General features: G+C 66.0%; 1 protein-coding gene across 1 annotated transcript; it reads right to left on the bottom strand.

Annotated features, from left to right (window-relative positions):
• On the bottom strand, nucleotides 1-24,442 carry MMEL1 (membrane metalloendopeptidase like 1). The gene is made up of 23 exons (XM_054583997.1): nucleotides 24,289-24,442; nucleotides 15,482-15,562; nucleotides 14,839-14,895; nucleotides 13,847-14,008; nucleotides 13,579-13,659; nucleotides 10,691-10,786; nucleotides 10,105-10,223; nucleotides 9,597-9,662; nucleotides 8,392-8,526; nucleotides 8,208-8,297; nucleotides 6,268-6,404; nucleotides 5,881-5,974; nucleotides 4,479-4,607; nucleotides 3,935-4,033; nucleotides 3,387-3,470; nucleotides 2,907-3,010; nucleotides 2,595-2,653; nucleotides 2,234-2,353; nucleotides 1,237-1,370; nucleotides 1,077-1,142; nucleotides 643-738; nucleotides 185-261; nucleotides 1-100 (listed from the first exon to the last, which is right to left on the bottom strand). Exons 1-23 carry the CDS (start codon nucleotides 24,440-24,442, stop codon nucleotides 1-3), a joined length of 2,340 nt encoding a protein of 779 aa, XP_054439972.1.
• Nucleotides 24,443-24,798: the final 356 nt, after the last annotated feature.

The raw sequence follows: 24,798 nt of genomic DNA, 5'->3' as shown, positions 1-24,798 counted from the left end.
CTACCAGATGCGGCATCGCACCGCTGGGTGCATGGGGGTGCCGCGCGCACAGTGGAACGCGTTGGCGAAGGCGGCCAGGTTCTGCAGGGAGCCCAGCACCCTGCGGGCAGACGGAGGGGCCTGAGAGTGCCCGCCTTGGCGGGGCGCGCGAGCGCGGGGGCGCGGGGGCGCGGGCACCACTTGCCTGTACTTCAGGGGGCTGTGGACATCAGTCTTGATGGACTGGATCGCGAACTCGGGCCGGTACGACCCGCACCACACCTGTGAGCGCACGGGGACCTGGCTGCGCGACCGGGGAAGGGGAGGCCAGGGTCTGGGGGTGAGGGGCGTGTCTGGGCGGTAGAAGGAGGAGTGAGGGGACCTGAGGAGATGGCGCGGACCTGGCCCGGAGGGCGGGGCCAGGCGAGTGGGCGGGGGCAGGAGGGGCGCCAGCAGGTCCCTGCCAGCCCTAGGTGTCCCCCTCTGGCCCCTCCCCTGCTTCAACCCCCTCCCATCGTCTTCCTCCTGGAAGCCTCCCTGGCCGGTTCCTTCCGGTTGGGCCTGGCTTGCCCGCCCACGGTGTCCCCCACCATGGGGGCCCTCCGAAGACGGGCGTGGGGAGCCACTTTGGGGGCAGGTCAGAAGGGGCTTCGTGGAGCCTACCTGGGCGTAGCTGATGAAGAAGACCTGGTCGAAGGTCAGTTCCAGCCCCGGTAGCCGCCGGTCCCTGCCGCCTTCTGCTCTCCACTTCAGGTAGGCCTGCGGGCAGGGACCGGGCTGAGCAGTGACCGGGCGGCGGAGCCTGCCCGCCCTCCTGGGGCCACGCGGCCTGGCCGGAATGGAGGTCTGGCCCCACGGCCTGTCCCCGGGGCAGGTCCTGCCTCTGCGCCTCAGGGCCCTTCGAGCAGCCCAGGGAGCGAGCTCGGCACCCTACTTTCTCAGTGGCCGGCCGGTCAGCTACACAGGCTGGCTCTGGAGAGGCCCCCGCCCAGGCAGCCCCCGCCCCCCACGCTCCCGCCTGGAGCAAGCGCCCGAGGCCCGGGGGCCAGGGGGCCGTTCTCGTCGGCCCGGGCCCCCTGCCCACCTCCTGGACCCACCTTGTACGCCTGCCGCACCCCTCCGTTGTCAGCGATGTTCTCCCCAAGGGTGCTGAACCCGTTCACCTGCGTGCAGGAGACAGCAAGCAGCAGGGGCAGCGGGAGGCTCCCCGCCCGGCCCCGCCCCCTCCCAGGCCCCGGGTGCCCGGCGCCGGCTCACGTTCTGCTGCTCCGCCAGGTCCCAGGAGTAGTTCCCGTACTGGTAGACCATGCACTCCGAGCGCTCCTGGAAGCGCTGGGAGGAGAAGTTGCTCCACCAGTCCAGCATGTTGCCGTCCTTGTCGAAGTTCCGGCCTGGGCGGGGGCGAGGCGCGCGGTGCGTGGGGCCCTGCTCGCGCAGCCTGGGCCCCCGCCCCCCGCCGCGTCCACCCGGAACCCCCGCGTCTGCGCTCGCATTTGTGAGCAGAGGGTGGGTCCCGAAGGGCCCCAGACTGCTCCACGGGGCCGCGCGTTGTCACGGGACGAGGGCCAGGGCCCTGGGAGGAGAGGCTTCGGGGGCCTTCCACGCCACCCTCGGGGTCAGGGCCTGGGGTCTCAGGCCCCGGGGGCCCAGAGGCACTGTGGTCCAGTGACCCTTCCTGATGCCTAAGCTGTCTAAACCGTGAGTACGGGGGGGCGTGGTCCTGGGTCACGGGGCTGCTCTCGGAAGGTGCCCCCGGTCAAGCTCTGCGGTGACCAGCCTCTCTGGGTTGCAGCCGCAGACCCTATGCCTGGTGACATAGGGTCATAGAACCAGGCAGGAGGCCCTGCCTGCAGGAGGGAAGTCAGAACACGCGGCCAGTGCAGGGCTCTGCACTGGCAGGACCCCGGGCCGGGCCAGGGCTGGGCGCGTCACCGTGCCCTGGGCAGCGCTGCCGCCCACGGTTCGCGGGCTGGTGGAAGAGCAGTGAATGTGGCGGAGTTGGCCTCAGCCCCCCAGCCCGGAACCCCCGGCCAGGGGCCGAGACGGCCGTTCCAGACCTGCTCTGCCTATGCCACTGTAGCTCCCGTGGGGGCCTGGCAAGCCCGTTCCACCTCATCACAAAGGTGTTGGGCGACCAGCCCCAGGGCCTCCTCCTGGGGCCTGGGCCTGTCCCTCCTCCCCTGCTGGACCTGCCCCTGCACGGACGGGCTGTTGGCCTTGGAGCCGCAGCGCGGACCCCACGGCAGCCTCTTACCGTTGTCGTCAAAGCCGTGGGTGACCTCGTGCCCGATCACCATCCCGATTCCCCCGAAGTTCAAGGCCTGTGGCTGCTCCTTGCTGAAGAAGGGGGGCTGGAGGATCCCTGCGGGGAACACTGCCCGGCGCGGGGCGGGGCATAAGCTGGGAGTGAGCGCGCCTCCTGTGCGCCTGCCTCTGGGGCCCTGTCGTTTAACCCTGCTTCCCCACCCTGGACACCGACGCGGGGCGGGGGGGGCACGGGACGGGGACAGGCAGGAGAGGTGGCGCCTTCTCCCCTTCAGAGGTCGGGCTGGAGGTGCCCCAGGAGGAGGGCCGAGGCTCACGCCTGGCCTTAGAGGGATGGGGGCGGGGCGTACCGATCTGGTTCCGGTTTGGAGAGTAGAACGCGTTGACCACGGCGGCCCCGATGATCCAGCTGGGAGAAGGGAGCTGGTCACCGCTGGCCGTCCTCACCCCCAGCGACCCTCCCTCCGGGCCACCCACCGGGTTGGCCAGGGCCCGCCTGGGGGCCCAGGCCACAGCGGCCACGCATTCACGGCCCACACAGGTCGGGGCCCCGGCCAGTCCGACACCGGGTGCCTCCCGAGGCCCAGCCCCGGGAAGCAGGGCTGGCTCGGAGTCGGGGTCCCACCCGGCCCCCCGCCGCCCGCCCTGCTGTCCCCTCTCACAGGTTCTGGTCCACTTTCTTCCGCAGCTTCTTGAGGCTCCGCTGGGCGCCGGCCTTGAGGTTCTGCAGGCCGTTCTCAAAGTACAGGTGCTCTGAAAAGCTCAGCTGCGGGAGAGCGGCTGTCACTGCCGGGCTCAAGGGCAGCGGGGACGGGTCGTGGGGCTTGCCGGGCCATCCCGCACGTGGCGAACGGGCTCTGGGTGCAGAGGGGTGACTGCGGGTGCAGGCGCGGGCAGCCCTGACTCTGCCCGCTGGCGTGTCTCTGAGCGAGTTCCTTGTCCCTCGGGGCCTCAGTTTCCCCATCTGTAATGGGAATACTAGAGCGCCCCCTGGCGAGGTAGCTACTGATTGACAGAGCCACCCCCCCCCACCCCAGGCAATCTAGGGTCCACCTGGTTGGTTCCTGGGCCGACGGGGTGGGGCGAGGAGATGGAGCCGGAGGGGGAGCTTTCGAGGGCCCCCGGGCCGGGGCGGGGCGCACCTTGGAATACTCCTCATCCAGGCGTTTGTTCCTCTTGTCCAGAATGTAGTCGGGGTACCCGATCTGCACCCTGATGCTCATGGCCTGATGGAGGAGGGGGGCCACATCAGCCCCGCGGTGGGCATCCTGGATGTGCCCTCACCGGACGGGACTCGTCCCCTCCCCGCAGGCTGCGGGGGAGGTTTAATGGGGCTGGGCGTGGACAGGCTCGGCCCCAGGCCAAGGCTTGCAGCCAACAGCTGGCCGGGGTGGGAGGGTCAAGTGTCTCTTGGTGGGTGCGAACCCGGCCCACAGGGGCTCCTGGTGGGTGCTGGCCTCACGCCCGGGCCCCCTGGCCCCTGAGGCCTTGGTCTCCTCACCTACTCTCGGGGCGTGGGGGGGTCCCCCGGGCTCGGCTCCCGGGCCTGATCCCGTGGTGAGCCCGCCCCCCCAGCCTCACTCTCCTCGCTGAGGAGCGAGCGTGCGAGGATCACTGCCTGCCTGCCCTGCGGCTGCCCCCTCCTGCCTGCCAGCGAGCCCTGGCCTCCGTCCGCCGGCCCCCTGCCCACCTTCTCCCGGGCCTTCTGCTTGGTGGCCTCGTCCATCCAGCTCAGCTCGTCCAGGGTCTCCACGAACGCGGCCTGCACCTTGTCAACGAGCTCTCTGACCTGGGGTAGCGCAGGCCACGGCTCGGCTGACCGGCCTGAGCGGCCGACCGCCCCGGAGGTGGTGGGGGGGTTGGGGGCTGTGACTCTCCTGGGACGGGGTGGCTACTGCTGCACTTTGTCCTAGGGGGGCCGAGGGACCCACCCTGGCCACACAGGGCCCTTTCCCGGGCAGCCTGCAGGGCCAGTGCCTGGCTGGGGGCCAAAAGCCCCTGATGGGCACAGCACCCCCAGCCTCCTCCGGCGGGCACCAGGGCAAACGCGTGCTCCCAACACCCTCCGGCCAAACGCAGCCAGGATGCTGGGGGGCACACGGGGTCCCCCTGGGAGCTCTGAGTGCTAGCGCCCCTGGTGGCGATGCGCCCTGCCCACCCCGACCCACAGGGGCCGCGTCGCTGTGGGGCGCCGCATCGAGTCCCCTGGCCACAGCAGGGCGCCGGGCACCCACCACGTCCTTGCTGTCTCGGGAGAAGGCCTCCCTGACGTAGAGGGAGCCCACGGCGCTCTCCATGTTGCTGTTGACGTAGCTGACGCACTCCCGCCAGCGCGCCTCCTCCTTGGTCTTGCCGTACAGCACCTGGCAGCCATCGGTCACTCATTCGTCCCGCCGTACTTCCCCGCGGGCGGCCTCAGGGCGCCCGGGGCCGGCGGAGGACACGGGGTGACTCAGGGACTCACCGCGGACGCTGGGCACGGGTGTGGGGCGGGTGGGGGGCGCAGTTTTGAGGGAGGGGCTCCAACCCAGGCAGGGAGTTGGGGGGTGGGGGGCCTCCTCAGCCCCAAGTTCCTCATCCCCTGTCCCTGCCACCGTGGCCTGGCTGTGTGGCCGGACCCTGCCCTCCAGGACGGCAGCCCCATCCCCAGGCCGGCAATGACTCCAGAGGGGCCCTGGGGCCACGCCTGCTCGGTCACCCATGCTTTGGCCCCATCTTTCTTATCAGCTAAGGGGGAATGAGCACGTCTGCCCCTCCGTGCCCAGGGGGCCGGGGCACGAGACGGGAATGTGCCCCCAACGGATTCCCGGCCCCCGGTCCTGGCCAGGCCAGAGGCCTGAGCAGCGTCTGTCGGCCCCACTTGCCGGGACCGCCAGCTTTCCTGTCCCCAAGAAGCCAGCGTGACCCTTTCCGTCCCCTCAGAGTCCTGGGAGCCGGCCCCGTCCCTCATGCTGGGCGAGCCTCCAACCCGACGCGCCCTCGCAGGGCCCCAGAGCAGCCCCTCGCCCCCAGAGAACCGCGGGCCCCGCTCCGGGGAGCCTCCTCCCCGGTCCCACGGACACCCCTCCCGCCTGTCATCAGCGCCTCCCCTGAGGCCGCGCACACCCGGTGAGGGTGCCGCCTGCACTCCGACCCCACCACCCTCCGGCCGTTGTCCCCGGACAGGCGCCAGGACCTCGGCCCCCGGCGGGTCCCCGCCTCCGTTCTGCCCCCAGCCGCCAGGGCGACCTCGTGAGCAGGTGAGGTCGCGCTGTGGTTCCCGGCCTTAGTGCTCGGGACCCGTGCCCTGCCTGGGCCCAGAGGGCGGCCGCCTCCCTCCCTGACCTCACCTCCTGCCCCCCAGGGCCCCGCTCGCCTCTCCACCTCTGTTTCTGCCCCCTGGGAGTCTGCCCCAGCCCCTTCATTTGTGGCTCGTCCGCCCCTTGGAGAGCCCGCCCGGCCCTCGCCCCTGCCCTCCTGGCAGACTCGTGGGTTCCTGGACGGCAGCCTCCCGCCCGCTCGCTGCCCGCTCTCCCCATCCCCCTGCCCCAAGCGGGCAGGTGCCTCCGGCCTCCTCCAGGGCTCGACCCCATGACCTGAGCCCCAGCAGGCACTCAGCATCATAAAGGGACTGAGGGGTGGCGGGGCCTCGCGCACCTTGCGGTAGTTGGCACGCGCGTCCCTGTACCGCTGGCTCAGGCTGCTGACGTGGTCCAGCACCAGGCGCCAGACCAGGTAGTTCTGCATGGTCCTGCGGGCGGGAGCAGACAGGGCAGGCCGCGTGAGCGGTGTGTGCCCAGGAGGGATACGGCGGATGGGTCCTCGGCCGGCGGGTTCTGCCCGAAACAGGGAGTTCAGGGTGGTGGAGGAAACCTCCAGAACCTCCTCAGGTTCTGGAAGGGCGCACGTCTCTGACATCAGGCTCACTGGCCGCTGACCCCCCGCCTTGTGCCTCATTCCTCGGTGCCCTGCGGTGCCCTGCGGGGCCGCGGACGGGGTGGGGGCGCAGAGGCGGAGCCCCCGGGGGGCCTTCCCGGGGCTCACCTGGCTGAGAAGACACCGATGATGTCTTCGAGGTTCTGGAGGTAGGGGACGCCGTAGACCACCACCTCCTCATTTGGCAGCAGCTTGATCTTGACAGAGGACAGCACGGATTGTATGAAAAGGGTCCAGTTAAATCCCTGGGGGAGAGGGTGGAAGAGAGCTGGGCACACTGGCTGGGCACCCAGGACCCCAGCCTCCTCCACAGGATATCCAGGAAGCTGGCGTGGGTGCAGACCCTGCGAGTCAGCACAAAGGCGGCGGCATCACTACAGAACCCACAGCCTGTGAGAGGGAAGAGGTTATGCCAATGTATCTGAAAACTGACGCATAATGGAAAGGTTCCTGGAAAAACACAGCTTCGCAAAAATGACTCACGAGGAAACAGAGACGATAAATCGGTGTCATGTGTAATAAGCCAACGTCGGTTGTGCCTTTGGCACTAGGCTGGGGGTCCAGCCAGGTCAATGAGGCAAGAAACGAGGTAAAGCCGGCAGGGCTTGGAAGGGGAGGAGTGAAACTTTGCACCAGGGGCGTGATTTTGTGCGCACGAAACACACTCGCGGGGGGTCTGCAGGGTGGCAGAACCAACACGGGCATCGAGTCTAGCTGCCGTGTACAACGTCGGTGTTTCTGTGCGCCAGCGACGGAGCAGCTACGTCACCAAGCGATGCCATTGACCGTACTATAAAGAAAACAGAGCAGTAGATCTCACGGAAGATGCGGAGGGCCCTGGAACAGAAAACCTAAGCCCACCAAGAGAAATACAGAGAACATAAACGTGTGGGACCGTCTGGGGGGTCCGTGGAGGGGAAGGCTCGGCCGCTTCGCCAAGAGTCAGAGCGAGGCGCGTCAGAGCCTCCGCCGGTGTGCGTGCGCGCGCGGCTGGCAGGCTGACTCAGTCCTGCAAGGAAACCCAAGAGACCAAGGACAGTCCAAGAGGACTCGGAAGGACAAAGGAGTTGAGATGACTGTCGAACACAGAACTCTCCAAGGCTGTAGCAGCGGGCCTGTGGGGCGTCGCCCCGTGGCAGACAGAGGCCTGGGGAACAGAGCGCGTTCAGGCCCACACGCAGGAGCGCACCTGCTGTGACACGCACACACGTGCAGACACCCCAGTGACACACACGGATGTTGGTTTTATGCAGAGACGGCGGTGGGGGGGCGGGGGCATGTTGTTTCAATAAATGGTGCTGTGTCACCCAGACGTCGGCACGGAAGGAAGAAGGGACTTCTGCGTTGCTCTGTTAAAAATAAACTCCGGGCTGATTATAGACTCAAAAGTAAACTCAAGTCACGCCGGGGGTGGGGGACAAAGATTTCTCAAGCGAAACACAAAGAACACTAGCCGTGAGGAACAGGTGGCTCTGTCTTTGATAAGTCGCTCAGTTGGACCGTTTTGAACCTCTGGCCTTGGGTGTGTCCTCACCTCCTCCCTCCGGCTTTGGTTCTGTCCCAGCCGGCACCCTGCCCCCGACCTGGCAGCAGCTGGCGGCGGCTGGAACAACACTTCTGCCCCTGTGTCTCCAGGAGGCCTCCCCAGGGCTCAGCCGGTGGCAGGGAAGGGGGATGGTGGCCAGCCCGGGGCGGGCGGGCCCGTGGTGGGCGGAGTCCTGCTGGTCCGGCGCGGGACTGTGGGGGCCTCCCCAGCTCTGGCAAGTCTGCACGCTCTCCCAGCCTGTTTCCTGCTCAGAGACCGGGCCGTCGCCGCAGCCGCTCGGGGACAGAGCCGCCCCCGGCTCGACAGCCTGGCCGGCGCCTGCTGTCCAGTGGGAAGGAGCCCCTGTTTGGATGACCAGTGGCAGGGGCCCCCGCTCAGGGCTGCGCGCGTTTCTGAGGCTTGAGTGAGAGCGGCAGGAAGCGGGGAGGCCTGGGGCACGCTCCCTGGACGGCCGCCTCCTGCCCGGCCGGGCACCGCGTGGCCCGTCCCCGCCCGGACGCACCTGCAGGCTGAACCTGTCCTGGAGCTCCCACACCTCCATCCTGTTGTACAGGGCGGTGACATCGTGCCTCTCCTCCTGGGGGGCCGTGGCCTGCACGGGGGGCAGGGGGTGACAACGGGCGCGACGCGGCCAGGGCGCAGGTGCGTCCCCCTCGCCCGTCGCCCACCCGCGGGCCCGGCCTCACGTTCGCCAGCTGCGTCTCCAGCTTCAGCACCTGCGCCATGTCCTCCTGCACCAGCTGGCCGTCCTCCGGGAGGCTCACGTCCTCCCGCAGCATGCTGGCCACCGACACCATGAACTGCAGGTAGGCTTCGCGCACCTGGGCCAAGGGACGCAGGGTGGGGCCGGGTGGCCTGGGCCCCGTGGGGCTCTCTGCCGGGCGGGAGGGGGCCTAGGGCACGGAGCGCACTCCCAGGGTGCTCGTCGGCCAGCAGGCCGCGGCGGCACCGAGGGGCACCGCCGGCTGTCGCGCCCGCCCGGGCCAGGCCCTTGGCTGTTGCCCGCACCCCGGACAGGCCTGCCCACGGTGGCCGCGCCTGCTTCCCAGACCGGGCATCCGTGCCCAGGCAGCTCAGAGCTGAGCGCCACCCCCCGCAGTGGTGCCCGGGCGCCGAGCTTCACGGCACCCGAGGCCTAAGCTGCGGGGCTGCGTGGCTGGCACGTGGCAGGTGCTCAGTAAAGGCCCGGGGCCACCAGGGCGGTCGGGTGCCCGAGCCGTGCTTCCCTTGGCCTGGGGATCAGGAACGGGCCCCAAGGGCGCCCGCCCACTAAGCCCGCTGCCTCGGCGCCCCTCCCGGCGGGTTCTCTGCCTTGCAGCGGGGAGCCCTGGGGGCCGCAGCTGCCCGGCCTGACCCGGGCGGCGGGTGGGAGCCCTCCCCATGGCCCCGGGCCTGCCGCTCTCGGGGGGCCCCGGGCGCAGCAGCCCCACGGCCCCTTCTTGAGCCTCGCTCACCTTCCCTCGTGGCCGCCTCCGCGGGCCGTGGCCGCGTCAGGCCCCGCCCCTCAGCCTGCCACCCCGGCCCCTCCCTCCCAGCCTCCCTGTCCCCGCTGGCCCTGGCTGCCTTCCTGCTCCCTGGCGGCTCCTTGGTCCCTCGGGGGCCGGAGCAGAGCGGCCGAGGGAGCAGCCCCGCGCGAGAATCAGCGGCGTGGCCGGCCGGGCGGGCTGCGCTATTCCCGCGGTTGAGGGGCGCTCCCGGCCAGGGTGAGAAAGCTCGGCGCCAGCCCACGGGTCCAGGCTCCACCCACACAGGCACTCACGAAGGCCGGCCAGGGCCAGGCGGACGTGCGGGGGGCTGGGCCCCAGGGGGGCCCTGAGGTGACCACAGGAGGGGCCCGGCGTGGAGGGGCCGGGGCACCGAGTCGGGGGCGCGGGGCCTGGCCCGGACTCACCTTCTCGTTGCTGCTCTTCTGGAAGTAGTACTCGCGGGATGGCAAGCCCAAGGTGGGCTGGTCTATCTGGAGACGCAGAGGGTGTGAGGCTGGGCGAGGCGCGGGGACCCCACAGCCTGGCCGAGGGCTCTGCCCCCCCCGGGACCTAGAAGCGGGGCGACGCTGGGGGACGTGCAGGGGGGCTGCAGGGTGGCCGAGGGCTGTGTGCCTGCGGCCCTCCTCCCCGCTGGGGGTCTCTCTGGCCTTCTGGCCGAGGCCAGCGTGGCTCTCTGAGGTCAGCTTGCCGCCCAGGTGTCAAAGGACTGAACGGCTGGGCCTGAGCACCTGCTCAGCACACGGGCCTCTGATCAGGACGCGGATCATCGGCTGCCGGTCCCCCAGACCACGGGCCCGGCCCAGAGCAGGGCCCTTGGAACACCCCCGGGGCCCGCGTGCCGCCCTGGCCGTCTCCCCGTGCGCTGCGAGGGCCCCGGCCCGGCCCTGGGACCAGCCTCCCCGTGGCTCATACGTAGATGATGTGCCGGCTGGAGTTCTGGTCGTCGCTCCAGACGAAGAGGTCGATGAGGACGCGCTTGTTGAACTGCGAGTTCATCACGGCCAGCTGCCGCTCTAGCGCCCAGCGGGGGCCTGGGGAGTCAGAGCCCCTCGCTGGAGACCCAGCCCATCTCCGGGGTCCCGGCCCAGCTGCTCGGTGCACAGTGGGTCCTGGCCTCCTGAGCTCAGGCTGCGGGGGGTTCGGGGGACATCTGTGCAGCTCACGTGTGGGCCTGGGGGCTGGGGAACGTGGGGGACATGCTTCCCCCCAGGGCACCGGGTGCATCAGGGCCCTGGGAGCGGCAGCGTGTGCTGGGGGTACCAGCCGGGGGTGCGCCCTGTGCCCGCCCGCAGGGTGCCGAGAGCAGAGGCCGCTCCCAGAGCCGGGGGCCCTGGGTCTCCGGGCCTGGGCCCGGGAGACGACTCTTTCCCGGGGGTCTGGGAGGGCCGCCCCTCTTCCGAGTTGGAGGGGGCAGCCCCAGGGAGCGCGCCTGCTGCTGATGCCAAGCGCCCAGGCCCAGGGTCCCCGCGGGTGCGAGCCGCCCCGGCCCTCGCCTCACCTGCAGCGTCGTCCCACCCGCCCATGGCCACCGGCCAGCCTCCCACGGCCTTCAGGACGTCCAGCAGGGGCTGAGAGTCTCGTTTCTCTATGATACCTGCGAGGGGGAGGGGTGGGCGGTCACTCGCCCGGGCACGCGGGCGGACAGTCCGGCCCACAGGCCCGCGTGGGCGAGGCTGCCCTCCGGTCAGACACGGTGGCGCAGGACACGCGGGGCCGGGACACAGCACGGACGGGATGCGTGTGTGAAAGGGGGGCGGGGCGGCAACACGCAGGCGCCCGGTGCGAAGGCTGGAAGGGGGACGGCCGGGAGCCGCGGGCAGGCCGGTCGGGGGGGCTGTGGCCAGGGCGGGCATGGCTTGAGGACGCCCCGGAGGGGAGCGGCCCCGCCCAGGGTCGACGGAACACACCCGACGGACAGTAAAGCACCACCTCTCCGGGCAGCCAGGGGCCGGCGGGAAGCGTGGGAGAACTCGGCCCAGAGACGGGGTGAAGGCGGGATGCAGAGCGTGGGGATGAGGGGGGAAGCCTGCGTGGAAAACGCTGGGCAGTTGAGTGGGCAGGGGCGGGGAGAGCCTCGTGGGGCGCCGGGGCTGGGCAGCTTGGGGGCCCTGATGTTAGGCGGCACGGTGTCTGCGTGACGGGGCGGGGCGGCTCGGCTCTGGCTGGCCTTGTTGGAAGTGGGCACAGATTTAGGGAGCCGGCAGTGACGGGGGGGGCCCTGCGGGGCCGGTTCCCCAAGACGACGGACGGCTTCCTGGCGGAGGCCACGGCGCGGACTCGGATTTTTATTCGTGGCCTGGCCGCCATCCTTTTGTATTTTGTACACATGCCTCTGGCCAGAAACCCCGGCTGGAGGCGACACAGGACGTCTCCTTCACCTGGCAGGCCCGGGCCAGGCCGGCCGGCTGGACCCTCAGCTTCCACAGGGACAGGAGCTGAGCCTGGGCCTGCGCAGGCTGGGGGCGCGAGGAAGTCCCCAGACAGTGGGGGTCCCAGTGAGAAAGGAGCCCACCGTGCAGGAGGCCCCGGCACGCGGCCGGCCCTGAACTTGGCCCCACGGAGCGGGAGGCTGGCGGCCAGCACCTTGGCTCCCCGGGCAGGATTGCGGACCCCAAGCAGGGACTTCAGGGGAGACAGGCCAAAGGTGCCCGAAGTGTGTGAGTCCTCGTGACAGGAACTGAAGCACCGAGAAGTCCTGCAGCAGGCCCCCCAGTGCACCCACAGGCACGCATGTACACGCACAGATGGGCATGTGCACACCTATTGGCACACGCATATACACACATGCATGCACACGCAGGTATATACACAGTCATGCACACATAGGCATACAGGCACACATCTATCGGCACGCACACACACGCACGCCCATGCCCACACACATGTACACGTGCCCACACAGAGACACACATGCCCACCAACATGTGTGCACATACATAGACTTGCACACATATCTACGCACCTGCACCTGCACACGTACATATATTCATACGCCGCCTACACAGACACAAACACACACATGCTTGACCTGACTCCGCTCAGGCCCCTGGGCTGTCTCTGAGGCCCATTCGCACTCTCCCTCCTAAAACCCAGTTGCAGGAACCCTGCTGAGCCCCCATCCTCCATATCTGGTCAGGGTCCCCTCCCCGCACTGTCCCCAGGTGACATCTGACCACCCAGCCCACCAGCCGCAAGAACCCGGAGAGGCTGGTTTAGCCAGAACCCCCACCCCTGGTGGCGCCTCCTGGGGATTTCCCATCTGCTCCCCAACCTGGCCCTCGGCTCCAAGTCCCCACTGGCCTCCTCGGTCCTGGGAGCTGAGCCCCGCCCCTGCGCCCGCCAAATCCCATGCTGGTGGCCCCGCGCCTGTCGCGAGGGCCCCAAACGGTCCGCCTCTCCAACTGCAACAAGTGTCGGCAGTGGATTTTTCTTTACCACCCCCCCCACCAGACATACACACACGCACGTGTGTGAGGGGGGACCCAAAACCCTCGAATTTATTTATAAAGACGTGTGTAGTTATTCTCGCGTGTTCAAACTTCAGCCACCTTCCGAGCGCGCTCCCTCTGATTCGATACGCCTATTGAGCCATTTTCCCACGGCTCAGAACAGGTTTCGAACACGTCAGTTTGGATGCCTGTTAGTGCTTCTGCCATTTTCCCTTCACCTCTTCTGCACTGGCTAAGTGTTCCCCTGTGAGGCCTTATCATCCAGGGAAGCCAAAAAAGAGGTGCTCCGAGCAAGGTTGGGTGAACAGGGAGGGCGGGGCTTGGGAGTCGTGCCATTTCGGTCAAAAACCACTGACCGCTCAGCACAGTGTAGGCGGGTGCGATCATAAACCAGCCGTCATGAAATGGGCAAATGGATTCAGGCTTCAGAAAAATTCACTGGAGCCGAACGCAGCCTCTCACAACAGCACCGGCTGGCGCGCTGAACCCGGTGGGCTCCCAGAACACTCGCCGAGCGCGGGACGCCTGAACGCCCAGGGGCCCGCCCTCCAGGTAATTCCGTTCCATTGGGTGCCCCCTCATTTACACCCATACACACACGTGCACACAGTCACACACATGCACACACATATACATATACACGCATACACGTTCTCACGCATGTACATAAGTACACAGGCACGCACACACATCCACATCCACACACACGCGTGTGCACACACTTTTCTGGGGCTCCCAGCCAGGCCCCTCACTGTCTTCGTGCCTGAACGGCGCGTGGCCTGTGCTGGGGTCAGGGTGTGAGCGGGGTCCTGGTCAGCTGGCGGTAAGTCCGGGCCCCTCGGGAAGCCTGCGGGGGGCACCGCCCACAGCCTCCCGGCCTGAGTCCCGCGGGCGCCCCGGCACCACGCTGCGCGGCAGGGCCCGCCGCCGCACTCACTCTCGTTCATGCAGGAGCGGTACAGCACCTTCGCCTTCTGCACGGCCGGCCGGTCCGCGGCGGAGGAGTTCTCCAGCGCCCCTGTGGGCCAAGAGAAGGCTGGAGGAGGCTGCTGGGGGCCAGGCCAAAGGCCCCCCTGCTCCCACCAGCCTCAGCGGCGGGCGGTCCCTGTGCCCGGGGTCCCCTCTGCCGTTCCAGGGACGGAGGCGGGCTCCGAAGGCTGTCCCCGCGTGCCCCACTGCCGGCCTTGAGCGGGGCGGGCGCCCACCTTTGAGGGTGACCTCCAGCTCATCCCGCAGGATGTCGAAGACGCTGTAGCGGGAGTTGGTCTCGGGGACGACCTGGCGCCGCAGCCAGCCCCCACACGCGAACTGGTAGAAGTCGTCACAGGGGTCCTTGGACGGGTCCATGTTCTGGAGGATCCTGGCGGCTGCTCGTCCCCAGAGGCGGAGAGGAAGCGGGGAGGCGCCGTGTGGGCCCCGGCGGCCTTAGTCACCCTCTCCGAGCCTCAGGGGCGGTGGACGCGGGGGATTCGACCTCTAGAGCCACCGCGCAGCAGCCACAGGGCCTTGCACCCCGGTGGCCTCTCAGATCCCTCCGTCCCTCCCCTTTCATTTCAGGAAGCCCGCAGGCTGGGTGGTGGGGCGGGGGCTGGGACTGCAGGCTGACCCGCGCTGGGCGGGCGGCCGGCTGTGCCCCAGGAGCCCCGTGTCCCCGGGATGGGGGCGGCTCCTACCCACTGCCCACAGTGGGGGCTGTCTTCTGTCAGAGGGGCTGGCTGTGCCCCCGGAGCCCCGGAACCCAGAGCAGGCGGGGGCCGCAGGCCTGCGTTCCTGGCTGACCGCTCCCAGCCTCGGCGGCTGGGCTGGACCCCCAGGACCCCCAGGACACGGTTCCACTTGGCTGCGACCTCACAGAAAGCAACAGCAGGAGCACCCACAGACCCACAGCCCCCACAGTTTTTCACTGTTGTTGTTGTTGTTGTTGTTTGTTTGTTTTTTGCAACTAGCCTCATAGGGCCCCCAGTTTTAAAATCAGTTCCTGGGAGAAAGCTTGACTGAGGATGTACCATCGTGCGGCCTCCCTGTAACCGCAGAAAAGAGGCCCGGGGGTCCCGTCAGGCCAGGGGCTCCCCGGAGGCGGCGAGGGTGGGGGGGTGAAACGGGGAGCCGGGCCTGCGCCAGCACCATCACCGGCAGGCGCAGCCGCAGCTGCAGCCGCAGGGCAGGGCCGAGGGAGGCGCGGCGGGAGGGGGCTCACCTGCTATCACGCAGCCGGGGGTGGTGCAGATCCCGTCCTTCTTGGGCACCTTGATGGCTGCGGGCGAGGAGCAGTGTGAGCCCTGGAGAGGCGGGGCGAGCGGGTGGGAGCAGGTGGGGGGCGCGGGGAGGGCAGGGGCCCGGCCCCGCACCGCCTCTTGCCCCTGACGGCGGTCCAGCGGCACCCCGAGGGCCCGTCCTCTCTGGGTGGCCGGGCCTGAGGCCCCGAGTGGGGCTGAGCCTCATTCTGAGGCCCCAGGGCTGAAGCCGGCCACGCGCCCTCCTGCCTGTCTGCCCCGCCGGCTCTCTGCCCACCCCACAGGGGCCAGCTCCTCCAGGCAGCTGCCCGCGCTGCCCGTTCAGCTCGCCCTGACCCCCAGATCCGCCCCCCCCGCCCCCGCCGGCTGCATCGCGGCGTCCCTGTTGGGCCTCGGGGGCAGCACCCGGCCTGGGGGCAGATGACGGTGCTGTTCCCGGTGCTCAGGGAGCGCCCTGCCTCCATCCACGGCCCTGTCTTTCCACGAGCTCTGGGGGCCCCGGGCAGGCCCCGCCGTGCACTGCGCAGAGGACCCGGCCCGCCCGGGGCTCCCGCCCGTGTGTCCCGGGCCAGGCCGCCTGGGCGCGTCTGGTGGGGAGGGCGCGGCTACCTCGGGGTTTTCGCACTACACGGGTCTTCTCGTCCCGGGAGAAGCACGGCCGGCTGGCGGGGGATGGCGGCTGCTTCCCTGGGGACAAACACAGCACTGGCTCGGTCCCCAGCCTCCTGCACTGAGGCCCCCAGGCCGCTGGGGCGAGCACGGCCCTTCTCCTCAGGGCCCACACTGGGCTGCTCCCGGGCTCCCTTCCCCGGGAGCAGCGCCCCCCCCCCCCACGGCAGAGGGCCCATCAGCAGGGCCCCGACACGCAGGCCCCAGCAGGATCTGTCTCCGTGGGGCGGGGGGGACGGGGCTCCCCTGGCTTGCCAGCCCCAGTGCCAGGGTCCCCGCCCCTGGGCATCCCGACCTGCTGGGGCTCAGTGGGGCCCTGAGGCAGGACCCCCTGTTCTCTGGGCTTGCTCTTCCGCCTCGTAGCCCTGAGCTGCCCCCACGCAAGGGGGCCGCTCTGGGGGTCCTGCCCCTTTCGGGCCATCCCCCCGCCCTCAGCTCCAGTCCCTCCGCCTTCCCTGCCCGTGGGAAGTGCAAAGCCGCCCCCTCCACCCTCCCTGGGGGCGGGGCTGGGCCAGGTCAAGGCCTCAGCGGGGCTGGGTCCTGGGTGGGCCCTGGCCCCACCGCCTTCAGAAGCGGGTGCAGCCCTGAAAACGCTGGGTGCTCCCTGTGCCGGGAGCGGGGGGATTGTTCTTCTCCTTCTGGCTGCTGCTCTTTCCGTCATCGGTCCCCCGTCCATCCAGTCACCCGAAATTTGCCGGTCGGTCGCTGTGAGCTGGCCGGTGCGGGGCCCCGGGGGTCCCGCTGAGTCTGACCAGGGCCCTGCGCGCAGGGAGCCCGTGGTGCCGCGGAAGCGGGAGAGAGAGCGGCGCGCCGTGTGTTGGGGGGGGAAACCTGAACTTCAGAGGGGACGGTCCGCAGGCCAGAAGCCGAAGCGCAGGGGCGGGGGGCCCGGGTCCTGCCTCCCGTGGTGCCTGCCCATCTGAGTAGCCCGGGGCCTTGGGACGAGAGGCTAGATCGGGGCCTCAAAGCGCCACTTCCTCGGCGACAGAGGGACAGAGAGACAGAGGGACGGGCCCTCCCAGGAGAGCAGGCCCTGTGGCTGCCTTCACTCCCCCAGCACAGCGGGGGGCGCGGAGCCGAGGGACCGGTCATGGCCTCCCGCGCCTGCGTGTGGACCGGCGTGAGGTCCGGGGTGCCCGTGCACCGCCTGCTGTCTCTCCCCACGCGACCTCCCCTGGGCGCAGGCTGGGGGCTGGAGGAAACCTTCCCAGGGGAAGGAGCGGGCAGACGTGACCCGTAACCGAGAGAAAACCCCACACAGCCCACAGCCTTGGTGAGCGGGTGTCAGAGAGCGAGCAAGGTGTTTGAAGTTGACCGCGATAATTAAGTGAAGGGCTCTTGTACAAAAGATGGAAATGTATATAGATATGCAGTAAGTTTATCTGACAAACGGAAACCCTGGGAAGCTGAAGGTAAGTGTAGCGTACGAAGTGGCGAAGTTCCTTTATGAGTCAAAGACACACTGGACAGATGTCCAGGACAAGTCACCAAAACCAGAGAGGGCTCCATGCCTGCGTCTCTCTGCCATCGGCGCCCCTGCCCTCGGCCCCAGCGGGGGCTGTACCGCCTCCTGGGGGGGACACGCCGGGGGCGTGTTTACCAGACTATCGCAGGAGTTGCATGAGGTCGCAGTGGGCTCCTGAGCAACTTTTCCAGAGCCCACTTGGACCAGAGTGTCGCGTTTCCCAAACGACCCTGTAACCGGCATGGCCTCATTGAATGATTGCGGAAGCTGTGCCGCTCGCCGCCTCCTTCTTCCCAATGGGAGACCCGACTGGGAGGGGGTCGCCGCCCCCAAGTCACCAGGAGGGACAGAGTGTGGACTCCCGGCCCCGTGTTCCTATTTAAGATCTGTTCTTCCGAGCAAGAGAAAAAGGAAACACAGCAAAGCCCTTGGACGCAAAAGCCGAACGGAAATGCAGCACCGCCCCCCCCGCCCCTGCTAAAGTGGATGCCACAGGAAACGCTGCAAACAGACACCCACAAGGGCGTGTTCCCCTTCGTTGTTGCAAAAGGGAGCAGCTTTCCTCAGTGGCAGCGGCCACAGGGCAACCTACCCTGTGTCTTTCCATCTTTGCCTGAATAACTGTAATGTGCAAGTAACTTTGACATTTCTTCTGAGTGGTTTGTTCTCTTCCAAAGATCGACCTTAATTGGAATAATTTGTTTCCCCTCTCTCCTCTTCCCGTCTGCCTGCCTGTCTCTCAAAAATGAAGCGGGCCACCCAGACCTTTTCTGCTGGAAACTCCCCTCGTCCCGGGCGGCGCAGTCGCAGGCTGGTTGCTGTGCAGGCGCGGCAGGTGCGCTTACATTGTCACGTGGTCTGGGAAGCCTGAAGCCAGAGGGTAGTTCCGCGCAGTGCCAGGCTGGCCGCGTCCCAGCGCCCGACGGGGCTAACGCGCGTCTCCAGAGGGAAGCTTTCTCCACCTGGGGGACACAGGACTCCCCCGGCTGAGCCCACTGGAACACGGGTTTTCAGTTGTGAAAAGACAAGCTTCCGTGAATGAGACACGACAGACAGCCTAGAACCCCGGAGTTCATGTTGGCGGTAATCTGACCCAGGTGTGTGGAACGGCGCCCGGGCCCCGACCGCGGCCTCTCTCTGCGGGCCTCAGCGGGGCAGACCCTCTGCCTCTGCGGAGGCACAGCCCGGAGCCCCTCCTGCTGGCCCGGACGTCTTCTGGTGGGGGCGCGGGTGGTGAGCCCTCCCGCCCTCAGGGGCAGGCGAAAAGCCCACTGGTCTGATCGAGGGTCAGAGGCACGAACCCTCTGCCCAGGATTTTAGGCTGATGTCAAACAGAGCTGCCGCCACTAGGGGTGGGGCTGGGAGCCCAGGCGCTGGGGAAACATGGTGGGCGAGGGGACCAGGCGGGGGTGCCGAGGCGGCTCCGCCCCGGGGCCCGGGCACACAGGGCATGGCCCGGCGGAGCCTGGGCCAGGGCGTCCGCGACCCCAGCGCCCCAGCACGAGCCTCGCACTGATAAGCCACAGCGACCCGCCAGTGTTTCAGGAACAAAGGCGCGTGGAGAACCCCCCTCCGCCCACATGCCCAGGCGCCCAGGGCTGACCACAGTGGAGGCTGGAGCAAGAGCAAGAACAAGGGTGCAGACCTTGGGCGCCCCAGGCCCACCTCTCTGAGCGTGAGGCCACGTTCGGCCACTGCCGGAGGAAGCGGGAGTCCACGGTGCGCTCCGGTTAACAGTCGCCAAAGCCAAACCCCAAATCCAGGGGCCACTGACGAGGGGAACTCAGACCCTCACACTGACAGACAGACAAACGGAAGAGTGGCTGTGCCCACGGACGGGTGCCAATCCTGCTTTGTCCTTGGTTTCTACTCTGCCTCTCATACTGCCCAGCATCCTGTGAAAATGCCTGAGACACAAACACACAGGCAAGAAGAAGCAACCCATTGTCACCAGATAAACTAATCAATACACCAGACACAGACATAGCCCAGGCATTGGGCCTTCTATTATCAGAGAAGGACTTTAAAATAACTGCGATCACTATGTCCAAGGATCTAACGGAAAAGACAGGTAACGTGCATGCACAGATGAGACGTTTCGGCAGCGGGACAGACACTATGAAAGGCATCACACAGAAATCCCAGGTGTGAAAAGCTCGTTATCAGAGGCGAGACTTTCTCAGGTGACCAGCGCGCTGGACGCAGCTGAGGGGGAAGCGGCGAACTTGAGCGCTGATCGGGGTCCGACTCTCCAAAGCACTTCACAAGGAGCAAGCGAAACTGAGCAGAGTGGCCAGATGCTGTGGGATAACATCAAACCATCCAACAGACACATGTGTGGGGCCCAAAAGAGACAGAGAAAGGAGCAGAACAAATACCGAAAAAGATAATGGCTGGAAATTTTTCAAAATTAGCAAAAGACAATGAAGCCTCCCTAAACCCACAAACGGTATAGATACCAAAATACCTGTGCGCACACACCTCCCGGCCCTAGGCACACCACAGCCAGACCACTGTAAATCAGAGAAAAGAGAAAAATCAAAGAAAATAAAAGAAAAAAGAGGACGCCAGAAAAAGAAGAAACGTCACAGAGGAGCAAAGAGGAAAGACAGCAGATGTTTCATCCAGAACCATGTGAACCAGAAGCCATTGGAGTGAATGAGGGGAGGTGGGGAGTAGGGGGTGGTCAACTCATATTTCATTTTTTTTAAGGAAAAATTATGGATTTATTTATTTATTTATAGAGAGGAGAAGGGAGGGAGAAAGAGAGGGAGAGAAACATCAGTGTGTGGTTGCCTCTCACGCGCCCCCCTGCTGGGGACCTGGCCCCCAACCCAGGCCGGTGCCCTGACTGGGAATCGAACCAGCGACCCTTTGCTTCACAGACCGGAGCACCAGCCGAGGCTCCACTCAGATTTCTATACCCTGAGAAAATAACTTTTACAATTCAGGCGGCATAACCGCTTTTTCAGACAAACAAGAGCTGAGAGGACTCATTTCCAGCACTTTAACTATCATACGTGTTAAAGGAAGGGACATGACGCCAGATGGGAATCTAAATCTTCATTAAACAAAGACACGCATTGGGAATGGTTTACAAAAAAGAAAGAAAGAAAAGATGAGTGAACCTGGTAAGACTTGCCCAGAACTGGGGTTCGTGGAACCCTGGATGGACGTTTACAGACCTTATATTTGTGTGGGCTCGAGCCTAGTACCGCCCTGATCACAGCCCGCTCGCCGTTGCGCAGAGCGAGCATCAGCTCCTTTGGCATATTTATAGATTCCCTGGGTTACAGAGAGGAATAGGATCTCAAGGATTTAGCCAAAGGCCCTCTCCTGAAAAGAGCGTAACGGGGGTGAGGTGGGTAAGTCGCTTGGCGGGGAGGGGGAGTGCGGTGGGGGGGCGCGGCCCCGCCTGCGCTGCGTTTGAGTCTGGGAGCTGCTCGGGCGGTTCATTCCAGCGCGTGGCCTTCCGTGGCCGGCAGCGATCTGAAACGACCTGCACAAACTGCCAGCCGCACAACACTTCTCCACGAGTGTTGGAGAAAAGATTAGAGGGTGGGAAAAGAATTTTAAGACAATTTTAAGACTCTGAGATGTCGCTTTGGATGGACTTCCGTCTCGAGTAACCAGCAGCGAGTGCCGCCGGTGGGCGTTAGTGCCTCGTGGGCTCGCAAGTCGCGGGCTGCGGTGTCCCGCAGGGAAGCGTGCTTTACCGGCGGGGGCTTGATATCTGCTGTGGACAGAGAGAGGCCTGTCGTCCAGTATTGGACGGAAAGAAAACTTCTTAAACGAGGTAGCTAGGAATGACAAGAAAGCCAGATAACGACAAGAAAGGAAAACGTAATCCGACTATTCTGCAGAGCGCCGTTGTGAAAGCGATCCATAGAGACACTGTGAACGATGCCCGGGAATGTGTCCAAAGGCAACGCGACGCCGGCCTCGGGAGGGCGGGGCCCGGGGGGCGGGGGGGCCACCCCTTCCGGGATGGGTTCAGGATGTCGGAAACAGCGCTGGCCGGGAGCCAACGACAGCATCCCATGTTCTGGTGTTAAGCCTGATCGTGAACAGTGTGGAAGGCAGTTTTCTAAGTGCTTCTGAGGGAGTCATTGAACCCTCCAGTGAGGCCCTAACGCTGCGCCATGTTACGTTCCATTATGCAGACAAGGAAACCGAGGCACAGAGGTCTGAAAGAGACCTCCCCAGGTCACACGGCTGGAGTGGGGGGCGGCGGGTGGGGGCTGGGGGCGCTCTGGCCTGCCCGGCCAGGCCGTCAGACTTAGCAGCCTGGGCTTTAACCCCAACCTAACGCCTCCCATGACCTCACGTGGATAATGGAGAGAAGGCTCAAAGTTGAGGTTTAAAGCACGAGAGACACTCGGGCCAGGGGCTGGCGACATTTCTCCGTGAAGGGCCAGATAGCAGTACTGTAGGCTTGTGGGCCACAGAGAGTCTTGCCTGTTCTCCTGGCTCGGGTGGCATGAAAGCATCCACAGACAATACATACGTGAGTGGCGCCGCTGTGTTCCAATAAAACTTTAAAAAAACAGGCAGCCGCCGGCCACGGTTCCCCAGCCTCGGCAGAAAAGAGCACACGTGGGTCTTCTGAGGGGCGGAATTCTGGGGTGGGCAGGATCGCCAGGCAAGGGACAGCATTTCCCCGTGTGATTTTAATTAAAAACATTTTGTCCTGGCTGGTGTGGCTTGGTGGATTGAGCATTGGGCTGTGAACCGAAAAGTCACCGGTTCGATTCCCAGTCAGGGCACGTGCCTGGGTTGGGAGCCAGGTCCTCAGCGGGGGTGGGGGTGGGCATGCAGGAGGCAACCACACATTGATATTTCTCTCCCTCTCCTCCCTCCTGTCCCCTCTCTCTGGAAATGAATAAATAAAATCTTTAAAAAAATAAAATGAAAAGAAAACAAAAAACATTTCATTTTCTGGAAAGGGTTTATCTGTAACTTTAAAAGTAACAAATATTAAAACAAAGCATCCAAGACAACCATGAAAAGCATAGAAATTTAAACCTTCCAAGCTAGATGAGGGAAAAGGAGAGAAAATAATAGAAGGCGAGAAAAGAGGCGTAGGACGTGCCTGGGAACACAGTAGGGGAGACAGCCATTTGTCATCAAGGCCGGGGAAGCCAATGGACTGAATCCTCCAGGTGAAAGAGAAACACAGCTACAGCTGTGGCAAGAGCTACATCTAAAGCTGAAGACACAAAGTTTCAACAGAAAGATGGGGCAGGGGGCGGGGAGTGGGGGGAGCAGATGAAGCAAATGCTCTTGAGCATTCATGAATCACATTCCTCTCAGACAAAGGAGAATTTAAAACAAAACAGAAGTTAGGGCAACAGTGTTAAGAGAGGAAGGGTCAGCACATGACAACACGTATCGGGAGGCAGACTAACTTTGTGTTCCCATAATAATGTAACCTTAGTGGCGGTAACTTGGTACTTAACTACAAGGAAAATGGATAGTTCTCTAGTGCAACGTTTTAACACATGCACCTCTCAAGAATGAAAAAATTAAGGAAATGAGAAAAGCAAACGCAGAAGACTGGGTGCATCTGGTGCGCGTGCCGGTGCCCGTGCCTGTGTGTCCGCTCTCGCCCGACAGCGGCTGGCTCTACTCCACGGACTCGCGCAGACTATTTATGACACCCGCCACGGGGCAGCCGTTCGGCAAGACTCAGCAAAAATACCAAAGTCTCTCTAGGTTCCATGAATCATGGTTTCTGACAACAAAGCCATTAAGTTAGAAACCAATTTAAAAGGGTAACTAAGAAAATCTCTATGCATTTCGAAATGAAAATAAGAACTTGATCTAAACAACTCATGAGTCAATAAAAAAAATCATAGCGGAAATAAAACATATAGAAATAAAGAGTAACACCGCATAGACACCCTTTCACGAGCTCCGCCTGAGGCTGTGGCCCGCTGGGGGATCCGCCCTGGGGGTGTGGGCCCCAGGCTCCCGGGCTCCCGACCTCCCGACGGGGCAGCCCACGCTTGTGTTCGTGGGATGGCGAGGAGGGGGAGGCAGGCCAGGCAGGGACAGTCCCTCGGTGCTCCTCGCTGCCCAGGAGAGGCCAGGCCCCCTTGCACCCCTCGGCTGGGGTGGGCGAGCTCAGCCTCCTTCCCTGGAAGCCTCTCAGCCAGGTGCGTGCAGCTGCGGAGCCCTGATCAGAGGTGCTCTGGGGTTCTGGCTCCCAGGGCTCTCCGTGCATCGAGCCGCCCTCCCCCTTCCCCCATCCCATGCCCACAGAGCTGGCAGCGCCCTGCTACCCTGGCAGGAGACCAAGAGGGGCCAGACCACAGCAGCTGCACCTGGGGCCGGGAGCGACCCCGGGCGGGGAGGCCCCTCCCAAACTCACGGGCTGAGCCCGCTCCTGGTTCACAGGAGCAGCCTGGCTCAGGGACGCCTGGGTGGGCCCACCTCAAAGCGCGCAGGCAGCACTGGCTAGCGTGGAGCGGACGTTCTAGTGCAAAGGCTGTGGCAGCCCACCGTTGAGAGAGCCGACAGGCGGGCGCCTCTGCTGCGTCTCCTGAGCCCACGGGAGGAGCGCATGGCGCCTGCCCACCGAGGGCGCGGCTGGGCCTGACCAGGGCTGCCTGGTGCCCAGGTCCATGCACGTGCGCCCCTGCCTTGCCCCCTGACCTGAGAGGGGGACAGTCCCGGCTCCTCCAGGGGCAGGGTCTGCAGGTGGGGGCCGCCCCTCCCGTCTCCCCAGGACCCCAGCCCAGCACCCTCCCACCACCTTCCAAACACGCAGCCTGTCTGTCTGGGGAGAGCCATGGGGCGCGCCACGGGGCGCCAGTGACCTGGGCCTTCCTGGGCCTGGGGAGGAGGAGCCCAGCAGGTCCTCCCGCGGGGCGGCCGTGGAGGCGGCAGGAGGCGCCGCGGGTCCCCGCACCGCAGCCTGGGCTCCTGCTGCCGGGCTGGCCGGGAACTGCGGTGCGCGGGGCCGGAAGGGACGGGCGGCACACCTCGGCGTCCGCGGGGGTCGGCGCGGGGGCGCGGGCTCAGAGCCTGCGGAGCCAGCCGCGCTCCAGCCCGTGCGGGCAGAGCCTTCTGGAAGGCGCCCGGCCCCCCGCAGGTCAGTGATCCTCCCCCGGAGTCGCGGCACGGCCCTGCCGCCTCCCGGCCCCGCTGGTGAGGCTGACTCCCCGGGTGTCAGCACAGGGACCCTTCAGGGGGCGGGGGTGCGGCGCGGGGGCGGGGGGCTGGCGGCTGGGAGCGTGTGTGGGGCGGCGGGCTGGGGGAGGGCGCCCTCACTCACCTCTGCCGTGCGCGTAGAGGAGGCCCAGGGCCACCAGGGCCCCTGTCACCAGGATGAGCAGGAGCAGCAGGCTCCCTTCCAGGACGCCGGGGCGCCGCGGCCCTGACCGGCCGGTGGTCTCCACTGTCCCCATCGGGTGTTCGAGCTGCCCCATCACCGGGTCTCTAGGCAGGATCGGCGCCCGGCTGAGCCACCTGAGGCCAAGGGCAGGGGTGGCGTCCCCCCAGGGCAGGGGCAGTGTGGTGTGGGGACTCTGTGGCCCTGCCCGGGGACGGAAGGGCCCGACGCTGGCTGGGAGCAGGGGCCGGGTCTCCTCCGGGGGCTCAGCGCCCCCTCCATCGCCAAGAGCCTGGCCGGGCCCCCGCTCCTGGGCCGCGGGGCCGCCACAGCCCCCCGGGGCTGCAGCCTGCTGGCCCGCAGCAGCCTCTGCTGGAGGGCGGCCGCGCCCAGCCAGCATCGCGGCGGGGGGTTCGGGGGGGGCAGACCCAGGGGTCGCTGCAGGGAGGGGCG

This window comes from Pteronotus mesoamericanus, unplaced genomic scaffold (genome assembly GCF_021234165.1).
Source record: "Pteronotus mesoamericanus isolate MK-2021 breed Mesoamerican mustached bat unplaced genomic scaffold, CSHL_Meso_final contig_1193, whole genome shotgun sequence".
Taxonomy (NCBI): Eukaryota; Metazoa; Chordata; class Mammalia; order Chiroptera; family Mormoopidae; genus Pteronotus; species Pteronotus mesoamericanus.
The sequence above is the reverse complement of the archived record's forward strand: the minus strand, read 5'-3'. Positions and strand labels throughout refer to the sequence as shown.

What these genes read in the sequence shown, in the direction of transcription:
- MMEL1 (XM_054583997.1), bottom strand. Translation starts at nt 24,442, where the DNA reads ATGGGGCAGCTCGAACACCCGATGGGGACAGTGGAGACCACCGGCCGG. An exon ending in CGCGTGCCAACTACCGCAAG is followed by an intron (nt 4,608 to 5,880) that starts GTGCGCGAGGCC and finishes GATGGCTGCCAG; the next exon opens with GTGCTGTACGGCAAGACCAA. An exon ending in ACCTGGCGGAGCAGCAGAAC is followed by an intron (nt 1,143 to 1,236) that starts GTGAGCCGGCGC and finishes TCCTGCACGCAG; the next exon opens with GTGAACGGGTTCAGCACCCT.